At 19.9% G+C, this 18,507-nt stretch overlaps 2 protein-coding genes across 2 annotated transcripts; both read left to right on the top strand.

Annotated features, from left to right (window-relative positions):
• The first annotated feature begins 8,915 nt into the window (after positions 1 to 8,915).
• LOC413233 (methylcrotonoyl-CoA carboxylase subunit alpha, mitochondrial) lies at positions 8,916 to 12,512 on the top strand. Its single transcript, XM_026439529.1, has 9 exons — positions 8,916 to 9,115; positions 9,203 to 9,272; positions 9,344 to 9,728; positions 9,815 to 10,149; positions 10,266 to 10,562; positions 10,803 to 11,015; positions 11,378 to 11,872; positions 11,967 to 12,155; positions 12,227 to 12,512. The coding sequence occupies exons 1-9, from the start codon at positions 9,084 to 9,086 to the stop codon at positions 12,335 to 12,337; spliced, it is 2,127 nt and encodes a 708-aa protein (XP_026295314.1). The 5' UTR covers positions 8,916 to 9,083; the 3' UTR covers positions 12,338 to 12,512.
• A 699-nt stretch (positions 12,513 to 13,211) lies between these two features.
• On the top strand, positions 13,212 to 15,915 carry LOC726869 (transmembrane protein 209). The gene is made up of 8 exons (XM_001122585.5): positions 13,212 to 13,426; positions 13,519 to 13,644; positions 13,729 to 14,030; positions 14,108 to 14,428; positions 14,490 to 14,623; positions 14,729 to 15,055; positions 15,157 to 15,378; positions 15,488 to 15,915. Exons 1-8 carry the CDS (start codon positions 13,380 to 13,382, stop codon positions 15,614 to 15,616), a joined length of 1,608 nt encoding a protein of 535 aa, XP_001122585.3. The 5' UTR covers positions 13,212 to 13,379; the 3' UTR covers positions 15,617 to 15,915.
• The last annotated feature ends 2,592 nt before the right edge of the window (positions 15,916 to 18,507 follow it).

The raw sequence follows: 18,507 nt of genomic DNA, 5'->3' as shown, positions 1-18,507 counted from the left end.
AAATAATATTTATTATTAATATTTTACATTTACATAATCTAGGATATGATATAATTTATTAATTAAACAATAAAATTTTTAATATTCAACTATTATCGTTTACATATTTCAATAGTAAATTCAGTATTATAAATCTGTGTTTCCAAGAGTTATGACATAATTTTTTTATTATTTTCATAAATTGATATATTTTTAATATTTATTTTCATACGTATACGATTCATTGAATATCATTAATATTTATTTAAAATTTTTTTGAAAAATTTTTTAATTAATTATAATTTAAATTTATAATTTTTTTTAAATTAACTATTATTTTTTATTAATTATTTATTTATTTATCAAACTTTTTATTTTATATTTATTTTTTTTTAAATAGTTTAACATGAAAAATTGGAACAAATTACTAATATTGCAGAGAATTTATTTTATTGAAAAATTTTAATATATTAATAATATAAAATATATAAAACAAAATTTACTAATTATATAATGTTATATCAAAAAAATTAACAAAAAAGTTTTAGAAATTTTTTTTAAATAAAATTTTGGACTTATTATTATTATGTTTATTCATCATAATGTGAATTATTGGTTAATGACTTAAGTTTATAATAATTATTTTAGATATATAATTTAATTTTAAATATTTAAAATTAATTAAAAAGTTTATGCACATAAATATTTAAAAAATGTTTACTATATTAGTTAGTTGATCATGATATTATCATTGCTGAGTATGCTATACACGATAAAACAGTTAAATGAAAAAATTTTTTCGGAATTATTAAAAAAAATATTATTTTTATTCAGTTATTTTAGTTATTTATTTTTCGATGGAACAATTGAATAGACGGAGGGATATATAAATCAAATTTGCAATAGTAATGACAAGCACTTTTAAGTAAATTAAACTATAATATAGTCATTATTAATTAATTTCTAAACTAAACTATTAATTAATTTAATTACAACATATATATCTTTTATTTTATTGATTATATTATATTTAATTCAAATATTCGACAATATTGATAAAACTTAATTTTTGTAAATATATTATCATTTTAATTCTCAATAATATTGTTAGATTATTAAAATTTAAAGTATTTTATTTTATATTTTATATTTTTCATAGTGACACTAATTGTAAATGACAAATATAATTATGAGAAAACAATTATATTAATTATGAACATAGACAAAATTCATGTATTTTAAGTTTTTTATTAATATATCAGAAAAAACTAATAAATATAAAACAAAAGTTTCAGATTTAAAATTTATTTTCACCTTTCTTTCTTTCTTTCTAAATTTCTTATAAATTAAAAGTTTCTCAGAAGTATATCTACTTGCAACAAATTATAAAAGTATTAATTAAATTTAAATCTTTGAATATATCATTGAAATTATTGACTTAAGATAGATTAATCTAAAATAAAAGCTCATAATTTTTGATTATGTTGGATCATAGGATAAGATTTTGAATTTTTTTTTATACATATAACTATCTTTTAATTTTCGAGATATTTACAAAAAAAGATTACTACTATTTCATAGAATTTCTTTTATAGATTTGTCACTGTGTAAATATATAAATATGTAAATATGTAATTGCCATTTATTTATTTTTAAACATGGATAATATATTAAATATATGATTAATATATAAATAAATACTAAATATAATATTAATATTTAACAGTCATTATTATTTCAGTTATTAGATCATTTTATATTTTTTGTATTTATGAATCAAAAGGATTACATGTCTAAGTTTGATTAGATTTGATTTAAGTTTATTATAATTCATAAGAAAATAAATTTTTTATTTACATTTTGATTAATTTATATTTTAATTATTTACTACCATTATATGTTTATATTAACAGAAGATAAGCGACGTAGATGTAGACATATACATATAAAAAAAATTCTATGAAATATAATAACCATTTTTTTTACAAATTTCTTAAAAACTAAACGGTTTTATTTAGTTATATTTATAGAAAAAAATTATTCAAAATCTTGTCTTCTATAAATCATCTAAAAAATCATCAAAATCAGTGAAAAAATTTCTTTTTTAAATAATTATTGTTATTTTATATTTTATTTTTGCATCCAAAAAATATATTTGTAGAATATCCAAGTTTTCTATGGATAAGTATTATATAGTATGATGATTTCTACGGAATATATATTTAAATTTGAAATTTATATTTAATGTGATATAGAATTGAGATATTTCAATGAAAAAGTAGCATTTTTATGTGCACTTGTTATAATTAATATTAATTTCTGTATTATTATATATATTTATATAATAAAAAAATGATTATATGCTTATGATTACACAGTATCACAGATATATCTATATATATATATATATATATATATATATATATATATATATATAGATGAAATTTTATATAGCAATCTTATCTAATCTCTTTTTTAAAAATAACTCTTTTTTAAAAAATATATTATGTATTTTTCCTTCTTCATTTAATTTTTTATTTTAATGAAAAGAAAATTAAAATATTTAAAAATAAATAATTTTGAAATTGAAAAAAGTTGTTAAACAATTAATTATCAAATTCAAATTTAATTTATATAATAATTTTAAAATATAAAACAAAGTTCTATAAAATAAAATCTATTTTCTATTTCCATATTTTTTTTACATAGGTCTATTAGTTAAGAATCTATTAGCTTAGAATTAATAAACTTGTGCAACTAAATTTAAAATATTGTGCTCAGTTTTGATTATCAAAACAAAATATGGATTGAGCAATGGAATAGAAAAAAAAAATACATACAATATAAGTATATTAAGTATATTCAAATATCACGGACAAATATATAGATGAAATTTTATATAGCAATCTTGTTTTTTAAAAATAACAAAAAATATATTATATATTTTTCCTTCCTTGTTTAATTTTTTATTTTAATAAAAAGAAAATGAAAGTATTTAAAAAGGAATAATTTTGAAAATCAAAGTCCCAATCTGGACAAGTCAAATGTATCATCAATATCCTCATTACATAACAATAATCAGAACATTCAAGGGAGTGAAATTTAATAAAATAATAATAAAAATAAAATAAAATTGAATCCAGATGTCCTAAGATATTAGGCATAACGGGCAATCATAGAACAAAAATTAAACCTATAACAAAAATGGCGACACAAAAATGAACAATAACAAAAAGACAAATATAAGACAATAAACTAGAAAAATTCTAAAAAAAAAAGGCAAATAAAGCAACAACTTGATTATCCAATATATTCAAACTCTTCTTCCATTTAATAGGAAAAAAAAAAATTCCATCCAATGCAAATCAGAATATTCCATTTTTATAATCAATATCTAAATCTTACCACTAATAAAATACTCATAACTAAAAAAATAAAAAGAATAACAAAGATCTCAGGAACAATTTATCAATTTCAAAATACAAAATAAAGTCGAGATATTCTCTAAAATTGATTTAAACATTGAATCAAGAATTAAGAAACAAGCCCCACAGAGACAGACAACCAATATAAACAATTCTAAACTACATAAATCTAAAATCATTTGGAACATACTGATAACATAGAAATAAGTTGCATTTCTATTAAAAAAAATTGATTAATCAGCCATTAATTCTATCAAAGAATTATACAATTATCAAGAAATCAAAAATATTCTAGATATAGAAATAATCATATACATTTCAAAAATATTCAAATCAAAAATACTTTTTCTTTGAATCAAAGAGAATCAAAGGAAGCTGATGAAAATGATATTGCAGAAAATATACAATAATTTAATCTATCAAATATACAAATAAGCTAAAATAAATACTATTTTAGTAAAGATTACCTTAATATGACTTCATAATAAGTGAAATCAAAAAAAAAAAAAAAAAGAAATTTTCAATAAAAACAATATATGTGAATGCATCAGTCATGCATCAAGCAGTCAATGCAAACAGCTTTTTATTTCAAATGCATCAAATGTACAAGAAATTAGTCCTAAGAATTCAAAATCACATAATCGAATGACAAAATATTGTAATCAAATGAGTTACTTAGCATCTTACAAAGAGTACATCAAAGGAAATCATAAGGAACTTAGAGAAAATCAACACAGAATAGAAATATTGAAATGATTACACATATAAAACAATTATATTAATCTCAATAAATCAATCAATATTGAAATCATTACAGATAACTTGGATATACAATAGTGCATATACCTTGTATTATACATAAGTATTATACAAGGATTATACTTATGTATAATACAAGGATAAATAACTATTGGACTATAAATAATATCATAATAAATAATATCATAATATCATAATAATATCATAATAAAATATAATAGTGCATATACCTTGTATTATACATAAGTATTATACAAGGATTATACTTATGTATAATACAAGGATAAATAACTATTGGACTATAAATAATATCATAATAAATAATATCATAATATCATAATAATATCATAATAAAATATCATAATAAAATATAATATCAATAATGTGAACTCTATAATATCAATTCAATATAAATATGAACTATTGCAATTCATGAACAATTTATCAATTAAAATAATCATTATCACCATATCCAAAAAACTCATTCAAATAAGATTTTAACTATACTATATAAAGATAAATAGAGAGCAAAAAAAAGAAGCAAAAAAAGACGCATAGCAATATTTATCGAAAATTTATTACAAAGATATTTAAAATTTGAAGTCTGTTTACATTCTACCTCACAACACAATGACATTTTAGAATATACTATGTCAACTATTTTCAATTATTGTCAAAATTCTATGTCAACAATCTATATCAATCTATATCAACAACAACATCTACATTATTAATGCTTATGCAAACAATCACAATAACTATAAATTCATTAAAGAACAAGATAATCTCTTCAAAAATTTAAGATAAAACAGATAATATACTAATTGACAATATTATTATATAAAAAAAATATAAAAATTGGGAAGGATCATATAATCAAAGAGGACTTTAATTGGACTTTAATTGAATAACAAATGGAAATGGATTAGGAATTAGCAATTTCATAGCAAATAGCATGTTACAATTCATAAATCTTCTTAAATAAATAAACTTTTAGAATATTGAATTATAATGATCACATGCAATAATAGAAATTTTAATATAAACATTCTAAACACATCTCAGTAACAAATTTGGCTTTACAAATTCAACTAAAAAAAATTAAATAATTAATTTCCATCCCACATGACAATAATCTCATAATTGAAGAAATCGATATATTATATAATCCTATATAAACACCCTAATCCAACAAATACAATTCTAATCAGAGAATCCACATATAATATAATGAAATTTAAATAAAAAAATTCTAAAATTATAAAATATAAACATAAAATATAAAATATAAATTATATAAACATAAATCTATTATTCTTGTAAAACTAAATAGAATAAAAAGAATCCTCAAAAAACAAATTTCCTCATGTCAATAATTTTAAAATATTGATCAAAGAAATTAATGGAAAATATAAATATGAAAAAACTTCAACGAAATGATAGAAAAATTTAATTGAATAAATTATATAGAACATTTTTTATCAACAAGATAAAAAGAAAAAAATCTATATTGATAATAGATCAAAACTTATTTTTACTTTACAGAACTAACTTAATTTTATTAGAATATTTCCATATTTCTAATAATAAAATTGAAATCAATGATATACAATTCAAGTTGAATATAGTATGAATATAGTATGTAAAATAATTAAATCACTTAAGTACAACAATACAAAAATAAGACTAAAATAATAGATGACAAAAGAAATCAACATAACACTGACAGAGTTAAAACTAGCAAAAATATTTTAATTACACCAAATATACCAAGAACAATACAACTAGCAAATTACAAAAGATTAGTATTTCAGTTTATTAACATCAACAAAACAGATATTCAAATTCTTCAAAACAAAATTAGGAATCGATAACATAATAACATTCAAACATTTTTCAGAAAACAAAAATTACTTTCAATAATGCACTAACTATTGTTATTTTTTCAAAGCATGAAAATGTACAAAAATCATTTTAAAAAAAATAAAAAATTCAATACAATTGACATAGCCAACTATTGTCCAATAAATCTTACTAACAATATTAATAAAATATATCAAATTATCAATAATGCACTAAATCACTACATGAAACATAAAATCATTCCAGATAATTAATTTAGTTTCAGAAGATATCAATATTTCACAATACAATACTTAAAATAACAATATCAATAAGCAATTATATTCTAACAAAATAGTAAGAAATTTTTCTTAACATTGAAAAAATTTTTGATTCAATATAGCTAAATGAGTTAATCTACAAATTAAAAAAAAAAGCATTCCAATTACATCTATCTTAACAATCTTAACAATTTGAGATATAATTTATAATAAGAAATTTATAAACACTAATAGAAATCTCAACTCCATACTTAAATTTGAAATAAAAGAAGGAGAAGAGGAATAGAATAAATTCATTAGTATTATTTAATAATCTTTGCAAGTGACCTAATAATCTATGCAGTTGAAGAAGATTTAAGCACACATCACACAATAGCATAGAAGTTCACAATATTATTCTAAATGGAATCTTAAAATAAATTAAGAAAAATATGAATCAATTCTATTTAGAATTTCTATTTAGAATCACTAATCACCTCTTTATAACAAAAAAATTATATAAAAAAAATATATAAAAAAATCTGAAGCTGCATCATTCCAAATAAGAATTCATAATCCTGAAACAAATAATCTGAAGTCTCATACAAACAAAATAAATAATATTTAAGAATCTATTTTGATTATTTAGATATTATTTAGATTACTTGATTACACCAGACTGACTTTTACATGGAAATTCAATTAAAAACTATCATAAAAATAAAACAATACTATCTTTTATCAAAATATCTATCCAAGATCATATACTATCATATGATTTATCAATAATTCTAATAATTGCATAATGAAACATAAATATAGAACAAATGAAAAAATTAAAAATTATGAATTTTTGAAAGACTTCAGGATCTCAAACTATACAATCTCAACATAGCAAAGAGAAAAATTAACTATTAATAATAGTTAATTCTTTTGTTGATTTATATAATATATAATAATATATAATGAAGCCTCAATTATATATAAATAACTTCATAATACAGGAATTACTCAGCAAATTAATATTAATTAATATTAGTATTAATTCCAGTCCAAACAAAGAAATAAAAAAGTAAGCAATAATAGATCAATTCTCAAGAAACTCTAGCACAGAGGTATTCATAAATTTAAACATTTATACTATTAAATAATCTTAATATAATATAATGAAAAGATAATTTCTTCTGTCTTCTTTTACAGATTAAGACTCTGAAAAAAGATATATATCAATATTAAACAAACAATTATCATAAATAAAAATAAACGAAACTTTTCCATTCAAGAATTACATCAATTACAGAAATTTAACAAAGCATTCTGTGATTCAATAAAACAATCCTTATTGGAATAAAATATAAAAATATAATATAAAAAAAAGTGAGAAGAAAAAAGAAATAAAAAAAGAAACATAATAATTATAAATAAACAAAAAAAATTCGTGTAAATAAACAAACATTTGAAAATAAACTATAAATCTTCAATTCTATAAAGTCTAACATTATACAACATTATACAAACAAAAAGAATAACAGAATAAATCATTAATATATTCTAGTAATAAATATTATTTTTTACTATTTCATTCATTATCACTAATCAAATTTATTACGCATTTCATAAATTCATTATCTTCAATTCATATTTCATCAACATATCAACAGAGAGTTTTTTTTTAGCTTTACTTTTTTTCTCTCAAAACATATCATTAGCAGTGTCGCCATATATACTCATTGTATACTATTTACATATATATATTTCACATACTAACGCCACTGAGATTAGAAGAAATCTTGACAAACTGAATTCACTATTTAGATAATTATAAGAGTTTTTTAGTAATTGTTTCTTTTATATATACATATATACATACAATTAATATAATACATATTTTTTTAAATAAATATATTACTAAAAAAAAAGAGCGTCCTGTTAATATGCAAAAATCGTGAATTCGATCCCTCATGAACTAAAATTTTTGTATCCATAATTGATAAAAAATTTGGAAATGATTAATTAAAGTAATTTTATACTGTAAGATTAAATTTTCATTTTTTTTATAAAAAAACAATCATTTTTATATAATAAATTAAACCATTAAATCAATAAAAAACAATAATAGATACTAATAATAAAAAAAAAATGATAAATTTATCACAGAGAAATAAAATACAATGTTAATATTTTTCAACAAAAAATAATTTTTATTATATTAAATATATTATAAAATGCATAAAAAAATATCGAAAATATGAAAAAAATTGCTAATTTAATTCTTTTATATTAAATCTGTTAAATATCTGAATGTTTTTATAAAAATTTACTCTTTTTTCATATTTTTTTTAATATATAAATAACGATTTATATTAAATCAAAACTTTTTATTTGACATTTGTATATACAATATATATGTGTTAAATATACATATTTTATGTAGATATATATATATATATTAGAATATATATTATATACAATATATATATTTCTTATTGTTTTATTTTGTTTTTATATATTATTTTCTTAAATATGATATAGAAGTCAAAGTTTAACTAATATCTAAATATTTTTAAGATTTATTATATTTATACTATTATCTATCTATATGATAATAATATACTTTGTGTGTTCACACGCGCGTATGTATGTGTTGTGTATAATCTTCTTATAAAGAAATCTTCTTAGAAACTATTGATATTGCATATAGAAACTGCTGGAAAATTTTAAAATCTTAAAATTATATAATATAAAATCTAAATTTCTAAAATCTATATTATTATATATTATTATTATATATTGCTATCGTTTTCACTATATATGAATCATGTATCTAGTGGAAAAAATGTCAATTTTACAGTAAGTAAATTATAAAAAAATTTCATATAAGATTAAATTTTATATTTGTTTGCATAAAATTAACTAATTATATATTGTTATTAATAGGTGCAGTAGAATAATTTCACATATAAATAATTTACATACTTCGAAGATTACAACTGGCAGATTCAACAAAGTAGAAACTAATATTTTAATTCATAATTTTGAAAACTAATTTAATTTGTAAAGTTCTCTGTCATATTATAGATTTTAATTGCAAATAGAGGAGAGATTGCATGTCGTGTAATAAAAACTGCTAAAAGATTAGGAATACAAACTGTAGCAGTATATAGTAATGTGGATAAAGATTCTTTACATGTTGAACAAGCAGATGAAGCATATTATATTGGTCCTGCTCCTCCAAGTCAAAGTTATTTAAGACAGGACAAAATTATATCTATAGCAAAGAAATCAAAATGCCAAGCAATACATCCTGGATATGGATTTCTTTCAGAAAACGCAGAATTTGCAGAATTTTGTCAAAAAGAAAATATTATATTTATTGGTCCTCCAGCAAATGCAATTAAAAATATGGGAATTAAAAGTACTTCAAAGAATATAATGACAAAAGCTGGAATTCCTGTTATAGCAGGTATAATTAATGTTAAGTATAAGCTTATATAATATACAATTTTATATATTATATTAAATAAAATATTATATTATTAATAAATTTAGGATATCATGGAAAAGACCAATCTAATGAAATCTTACTATTGAAAGCAAAAAAGATAGGTTTTCCTTTAATGATAAAGGCTATATGTGGTGGAGGAGGCAAAGGAATGAGAATAGTTTTGAAAGAATCGGAGTTTATTGAAGCTTTGGAATGTGCAAAGATTGAATGTGAAAACGCATTTAATGATTCAGCCATTTTACTTGAACAATACATCAATAATCCAAGACATATTGAAATACAAGTTTTTGCAGATAAACATGGAAATATTGTTCATTTGTTTGAAAGAGATTGTTCTATTCAAAGAAGATATCAAAAAATTATTGAAGAAGCACCTGCAGTATGTATTTAAATTTTTAATTTTAACAATATTAACTTAAAAATATATATTATAATGATTTAATTTAAGAACTATAAAAATAACTATAAAATTATATAAAAAATGTTATGATCTAGCCTGGAATTTCAGCAAATTTAAGATCAGATTTAGGCACAATAGCAATTAAAGTGGCAAAAACTGTGGGATATATTGGTGCCGGCACTGTCGAATTTATAATGGATTGTAATACAAATAATTTTTATTTTATGGAAATGAATACACGTCTTCAAGTAGAACATCCTATTACAGAATTAATCACAGGACTGGATTTAGTTGAATGGCAGTTGCGAATAGCAGCAGGAGAAGAACTTCCATTAAAACAAGCACAAATTAATTTTAAGGGACATGCTTTTGAAGCAAGAATTTATGCTGAGGTAATCACATTATTTTTTTAAAATCACAAAATATTTACAAAACATTTTTTATATAAAATTTTTTATATAAAATTTATGTTTCTTATATTTCTTTAAAATAAAATAGTTTTAACTTTTTTTGTAATTAATTAATTCTGTAAATAATTTATTAAATTAAATCTTATTATTTTTAATTATTTTTTATAATTAATTATATATAAATATAATATACATATAATATATATATATTATAAATTACAGAATCCAAGAAAAAATTTTCTACCAGGAGCAGGAAAATTATCTTACATGAGAATTCCGGATATTAAAAATAAATCAATTAGAGTAGAAACTGGAGTTCGCGAGAAAGATCAAATATCTGTGCATTATGACCCATTAATTGCAAAATTGATTGTTTGGGGAAGAGATAGAGAAGAAGCTTTAAATATACTTAAATCAAAATTAAATAATTTTAATGTAAGTATAATTTCGATTAGATAACATGTGATTATATTTTATATATATATTTTCATTATTAAAAGATAAATATACATATATATATATATATATACATATATATACATATATATATATACATATATATACATATATATATGTATATATATATACATATATATATGTATATATATATACATATATATATGTATATATATATACATATATATATGTATATATATATACATATATATACGTATATATATATATATATATATATATATATATATATATACATATAATTCATTAGGCATATATATGCAATTAATTTAAAAATTTACAATATTTAATTTATTTACAATAATTTTTACATATATTTTTAGATAGCAGGAATCGACACTAATATAGAATTTATTAAAGACTTATGTTCTCATTCAAATTTTCGGCAAGGGGAAGTACATACAGGCTTCATAGAAGAACATTATCAAAAATTATTTCGAAAATTACAAATGCCAACTCATATTGCAGCTCAGGCTGCTCTTGCCTTGATATTTTACGAAAATAGATATTCTTTACAATCATCTTTTACAACTGTTGATCCTTTCAATCCTTTTGCAACTGAAATTGGTTTAAGATTAAATCATACTTTAATGCGAACTTTTTGTTTTAAAGTTTACGATGATGATATCAAAGTTGAAGTAAAGTACATCGAACCTGAGATTTATTCTATGAGAATCAATCAAATTGGTCCTTGGAGAAAAATAACTGGTTTATTAAAGGAAAAAGAAAATTCATTGGAATTATGTACAGAAATTGATGAAACAATTACTAAAGCAAGAATAATCAAAATTCATGACAAATTACATTTATTCACTAAAGCTAATATTTTTTCTTTCTAATATGTTTTTAATTAAATCGATTTAATTAAAAAATCGCTCAAAAAGTTATTTATTTCAACTTCAATTTTTATAGGATCATGAATGGCAATTTAACATATCTCCTACAAAATTTCTTCACAATATTACAAATAATCAGATTAAGTTAAATCCATACAGAGCTTTAAGTCCTATACCAGGTTTTATAGAAAAGTTATGTGTTGAAAAAGGAGATACTGTAAAAATTGGAGATGCTTTACTTGTGATTAATGCCATGAAGATGGAAGTATGTTTATACTAATTTCAATATCATTATAATTTTAGATATTTTTATTTAAAAGTTAATTTTATTTATAGCATATTGTCAGAGCATCCACAAATGGAACTGTTGAAAGTATACTATGTTCAATAGGTGATAATGTGCCGAAAGATAAACTTCTTATTAAATTAACTGAATCTATATCTTAAACTAATGTATATATTAATATTTGTATCTATTTTAATTAATTATAATTTCATTTTTTTTTCAAATTCATAGTCAATCAAATAGTTTTATTTTCAGAAATTAATAATATATAGCAAATTTATATTAAATAAATAACTTTTTGTAAAAAATAAAAATAAAAATCTTTCATAAAAAAAATTATCAAAAATTTATGCATTGATTTTTTTTTTTAATTAAATAATAGTATGAAATATTATACAGTTATTTCTAATCAAATATTTGCGCATTATTCAAAATTAAATTAAATTAGATGTTTTATTATTTTTAATTTTCATAACCTCTTATTTATAGATAAAATTATGTATTTGTACAAAATCTCATGTTACAAAAATATCGTATGAAATAAATTCGTTTTGAATACAAAATTTTATCAGAATCGTTTAATAAATATTGTTTAAAAAAAAAATTGTTCATGATAATATTAAGTGCATTTATAATATACAATTTTTCATATAAATTTTTTAATAAGCTAAATATATACCATATATATGATTTTAATATATTCATGAGACATATTCTAGAGGAAAATTCAAAAATATCAGCTAGAATTTATTTATTAAATTATAAGTAATGAAAGTTTGTATTAGATGAAGAAAATAGAATAAAGCGGCTAATATGATAAAAATAAAACTGTATCATTTTATTTTACTTCATTTAATATAATCTTTAATTATTTATAATTTAATAAATGAGCTTTAATCAAAATTTTTGTATAACTTTTGTGTTTGTTTGTTTTTTTTTTAGAATCGATCTTTCAAAAATATCTCATGAATATATTAATATTCTGTACATGTACATATAATTAATAATTTAATTGCTAAAATATTATATTAGTTGAAACTATGTATTTCATTCCATTTCATTATTATGAAAAGTGCGCCAAACATACTATTTGCTTATGAAAAGATATATGATTAAAAATGGCAAAACGATTTTGAGATAATTCTTTAAATAAATAAATTAATAAAGCAAAAAAAGAAAAAAGAAAAAAAAATAGTAAGAAAAATGAGTAATTTTCAATCTTCTATGCGATGTATTTCTCCTAATGCGAGGTAATATAATATATAAAATAAAAAAAAGAATTGAGGTTAGAAAATTAATTATTTTATGTTTCATATGTCATTTTATATAATTTAATTTATAGAATTCTGAGTGCCAAACCTCAAGTTGAACAAACGCTCAATATAAAACAAGCACAAAATAAAGCAAGAAACAGTATTACGTGGTTTTTTGTCAATAGTTCTTTACTTGGAATTCTCGTTTTCGATATGTAAACAATTAATATTTTTTTTATATTTCAATCATTTATTCTATCAATATAAAAATATATAAAACTAATATATTATTTTTTTAGATTATATGGAGGTGCAGCATATAAACCATTCTGTTGGGCTGAATGGTGTTTGGCCTCAATATTTGCATTAAATGCTCTATATCATATCACAAGATATGCATGGTCAAACTTTTCTCTACGACCAATTCTATTAAGTCCTAAACAAAGACGACTATTGGGTGTATCAGAAGATGATCCTTTTTTTAAAAATGAATTACCATTATCTCAAAAAATATCTGAACCAATAATTCCATTAAATTTATCATGTATAAGTCTTAACAGAAGAATGGTCCCACTTAGTTCTACAGGATTAAGTGAATCTAGTATGAAATATTTTTTTTTCCCATTCTAATATTATTTAGAGAATTTCTATGAAATATATATATATTTTATGTTCAAGAGGATTTTTCACCATCAAATCAATTTTTTAAATATGATAGTCCTACATCTCAAAGATCAGCTTCTAGTCCTAATGGATCTTTTAATAAGCCTTTCAATATTTCAACAAATGGGAATTTAACTAATGAGGATTTAATTCAAAATGAGAAGGAATTAAAAAATTATTTAGAAAAAGCACGTCAAAAAAAAAATGTTCTATCTACAGACATTGATCAGCCTTCTAATTTACTTAGTTCATTTTGGTCGCATCCAGCAATTAGAAATCCTGGAGAAGTTTCTCCATTGTTGAGAAGATGTGCATATCAAGTAGCACCAATTATAGGTAAGATTATGAATAATTTTTTTCTTTAAAATAAAAATTATATTATTTTTCTTTTTCATAGATAAATTAAAATCAGTTAGTCCTGGTGCTGAAGAAGGAAATTCATCTAGAGGTATATTCGGTGCATCAAATGTTTGGAGGAAATACAGAATTGATTCAATTAAAGTAAATGAATGGACAGCTAATCTTCGCATGGTAAATTAGATGCTGAATACATTTCAACATGATATTTATATTATAACAAAAAATATATAACAAAATATTTGTAATATATAAAAAATATAAATTTGACTGTTTCAGTGGATTAGCAAAACAGTCATTGAACGAGTAGCAACTGAAATTGATAATGTTTGTTTAGCATTAGTTCGTCATGGTTTAAGTGATTCTCAACCAGGTTATGTGGGATTACATAGATTAAGAAAACTTGCACAAGCACCATTCTTAGTATCTGCTATTCCTACTTTACCAACTTTGGTACCTTTTTTAGAATTGTCTAATAATCAAGAATATTTAATTAAGAGAATTAAAATTCTTGCTAAAGGAGGATCAATGAGTGAATTTAAATGGAATGGTGGAGGATCTCATAATGGCAAAGAATGGGATTCTAGTTTACCAACTGATTCTGTGGTAAAATAAATTCTTTTAAAGATTATAAAATAACACTCAGACAAGTAATTAAAATCAATACAATATTATTTTTATTATAAATATTTCATTATTTTTTTTAGATAATTATGCACTTAATTTCGACATACATGGATACGCAATTGGAAGCTCCTTTAGATCAACCTGATGCACGACCATTTACATCAAGATATATGGCTAGGTCAGGAATGGCTTTACCACGTAGTAAGGGACCTATCATAGTATGTCAATCTATAAATCCACCACATTATAATTTGGCACATTCCGGGGATTCATCACCTAGTGATTATGAAGAAATACAACGTGTAAATAAATTTTATTAAATTTATTATCATTATTTTCTTTTTAATACTTTAATACTATTTTCATTTTAATACTTGTAAATTGATATTAATTTTTTTCTTTCATTTTTAGGGTAGGAACAATTTATTTCATACATTTTTATTATTTTTATACATCGTTAAAACAAGAGATCATGGTATGCTAGGTCGTGTAAATTTAGGTACCTCAGGTATAAATGTTTTATGGGTAATCGATAATTGAATATTTGATGTTCTAACAAATAACAATATTATACAACAAATATTTGATGACATTTATTTTTTTTTCACTTGCATTTTTGTTATTAATGACTTGTTTCTTGATATGTATTCTTCATGTGTGAAATTATATTTAGCGTTTTTTGTAACTTTTTTTTTAATACTTATCTTATTTAAAATATACAAGATATTATTATATTCGTGAAACATCTTTAAGATTTGAAATATCAATTTTGCAAATCAAAACAAACACAAAAGTTATATATTAAAATATAAATTAAATATAATATTAAACAAAAAAAATGAAAAGCTGCTTCAAAAGTATTATTTGATATAAATGTTATTTATTATTAAACTATAAATAATTGAAATTTATTAGATGGAAATAAGTTAATTATATCTTCATCTTAATTCAATTAATGCAAACTTAAATTGCTTATAATTGTGTAAGTTAATAAAGAAGTTATTTTTGTATAACTTTTTATTTGTTTGATCTTTAGAATCAAGTCTCTAAAGAAGTTTCATGAATATATTAATATTTTGTAAATTAAAAAAAAATTTCATGTATATAGATTGTTTGTTATAAAACTAAATGAAAAATTTAAAGAATAATTTCTAAATATAAAATTGATATGCAAAAAGCTTATATTCTCTTCATCTTACTTTATTTAATACAAAATGAAATAATTTATAATTTAAAAAATAAACTTTAATGGATTTTCTTATATATCAATTTTTGTTTGAATCTCTTTAGAATTATTTTAGATTTTTTGTATTATTATGGATCAGTAAGATTTGCATTTAATCCAATCAAAATCTTAAATATTTATTGATTTTAGATATATCAATATTTTTGAGATTTTAAATTATGTCAAAAAAATAGACTGTGTCAAAATATTTACCTCAATAATTCTATTCTTATATCTAACCTTTATTTGATGATATAAATACGCATACAATATAATTTTGTTTTTTGATTATTATAATTCTTATCCGGTTATGTTTATATCAGGTTTAAAATTTCTTAAAAATAAACAATTTTTCATAAAATATTTTTTGTATTTTCATAATTTATTAATTAAAATAAATATACAGAATGTTAATATATTTTTGAAAAATTAAAAAAGATAAAAATAAATACAAAAAATGATGTACAAAAATGAAGTTTATTTCTTAAATTATAAACAATTTAAGTTTGCGTTAGTGAGATGAAAATTGAACGAAATAAAATTATTTCATTTTGTCATTTTGTTTTATTGCTCATTTAATTGTTTATTAGAAAATTTCGAAAAGTTCATTAACAAATAAAAGTTTTAACTAATATTTTTTTATATTAACTTTTAACTTTTGTATTTTTTTTAATATCTAAAATCAATTTTCTAAAATATTTCATGAATATATTAATACTTTATATATTTCTCGATAATATATTTTTTTGTTTAATATAAAATGAACAATGGAATTTGTCTAAATAACTTATTTCGAGTTATATCTATAGTCATAGTCATAGTTTTATTTGGATATTATTAGAACTAGGTTTTATTATAATTATATATATATGCACACATATTCTATATATAAAATATATATATAAAATATTCAATTTATAAATATAAATTATGTATAACATTATATAAAAAAATAGATTCAAACAGAAATTGAATAGTTTTAGTGAAATATAATTTTTCTATAATATTTTCTATTATATTTTCATCAAATGTAATCATAATTTTAATGCATTAATCAAAAATTTAATATATAATTATATAATTTAAATTTTGTAAAATTTATTATATAATAATAAACTTATTACTATATGAAAAATAAGGAATATATGAAACTGTTTATTTACATTTTTTTTATATTTTATACATTAAATCTCATAACAAAATTATTTCATCTGAAAAACTAGTTACATCATATTATATTCTCTTTGAAGCTATTTAAATTTTATTTGAACTAATACAATAATAATACAGAATATTTTACATAATTTGTATTGTAAATTAAAATCAGATATTATATCACACTTACCTTTGTTACTTGACAAAAATTTATCATAGAATTTATCATTAAAATAAAAATCTATTATAATCATTTTGATATTACGAATATATTTTATTCACAGTGTTTAAGTATATGTACAAATGAATCATAAATCACATATCCGTATCCATTGAAAGTAAAACATAATACACTGTAATAGCACATAATTTCTTTTTTGTAAGTTTTTAGTTTTATTTTACAAATTTTAATATAATGTATTATTCTGAATATATATATACTCACATAATAGGTAATATAACAAGTATCATAAAGTATCATAATGAATTTTTCGCAAAATTCTTAAAATTGAAAAATCTGGTTAAATAAATGCATTGTAGATCTAATTATAAAATTGATGGTCATTCTATCGATATCGTGCTACACAAGAAATGCAATTAGTTTTAACATTCACATAATTTGTATACAATTGTAATTTCTTTTTTCTTGTAATTAAAAATCCATATTTTGTAAAAAATTATGTTGAATTTTTCGTACAATGTATAATACATTCTTTGGATAACGGTTTCTTTATATTAAAGATCAATCGGTATATACACCATAATTATATGTTATAATAAAATGATAATAACGTGTTCAATATACAGATAAAAAGCAACAAATTTGTTTGTACATTAGTTTATAATTTTCAGTTTTGAAGTAGATATAATTTTTTAAGACTAAATGTTGTTTTAATAATTATTAAATTACGATAATTTTTTTCTTTTTTTTAATATTTATTATTATAACAATATAAAAATTATATATTTATAATAAAATCAAAAGTTTACTATTGATTATATTATATATGTTCGTATTGTTTGAAAGTATTAATTGTCATTAAATTGAATA

Source organism: Apis mellifera, linkage group LG3 (genome assembly GCF_003254395.2).
Source record: "Apis mellifera strain DH4 linkage group LG3, Amel_HAv3.1, whole genome shotgun sequence".
Classification (NCBI taxonomy): domain Eukaryota; kingdom Metazoa; phylum Arthropoda; class Insecta; order Hymenoptera; family Apidae; genus Apis; species Apis mellifera.
The sequence above is the reverse complement of the archived record's forward strand: the minus strand, read 5'-3'. Positions and strand labels throughout refer to the sequence as shown.

Bases quoted from the DNA above. Each gene is read 5' to 3' on its own strand.
- LOC726869 (XM_001122585.5), top strand. From the start codon at position 13,380: ATGAGTAATTTTCAATCTTCTATGCGATGTATTTCTCCTAATGCGAG. The intron at 14,624-14,728 runs GTAAATTAGATG...TGACTGTTTCAG, and splicing joins GGACAGCTAATCTTCGCATG to TGGATTAGCAAAACAGTCAT. The intron at 15,379-15,487 runs GTAAATAAATTT...TTTCATTTTTAG, and splicing joins ATTATGAAGAAATACAACGT to GGTAGGAACAATTTATTTCA.
- LOC413233 (XM_026439529.1), top strand. From the start codon at position 9,084: ATGTATCTAGTGGAAAAAATGTCAATTTTACA. The intron at 9,116-9,202 runs GTAAGTAAATTA...TGTTATTAATAG, and splicing joins GAAAAAATGTCAATTTTACA to GTGCAGTAGAATAATTTCAC. The intron at 9,729-9,814 runs GTATAATTAATG...TAATAAATTTAG, and splicing joins TGGAATTCCTGTTATAGCAG to GATATCATGGAAAAGACCAA.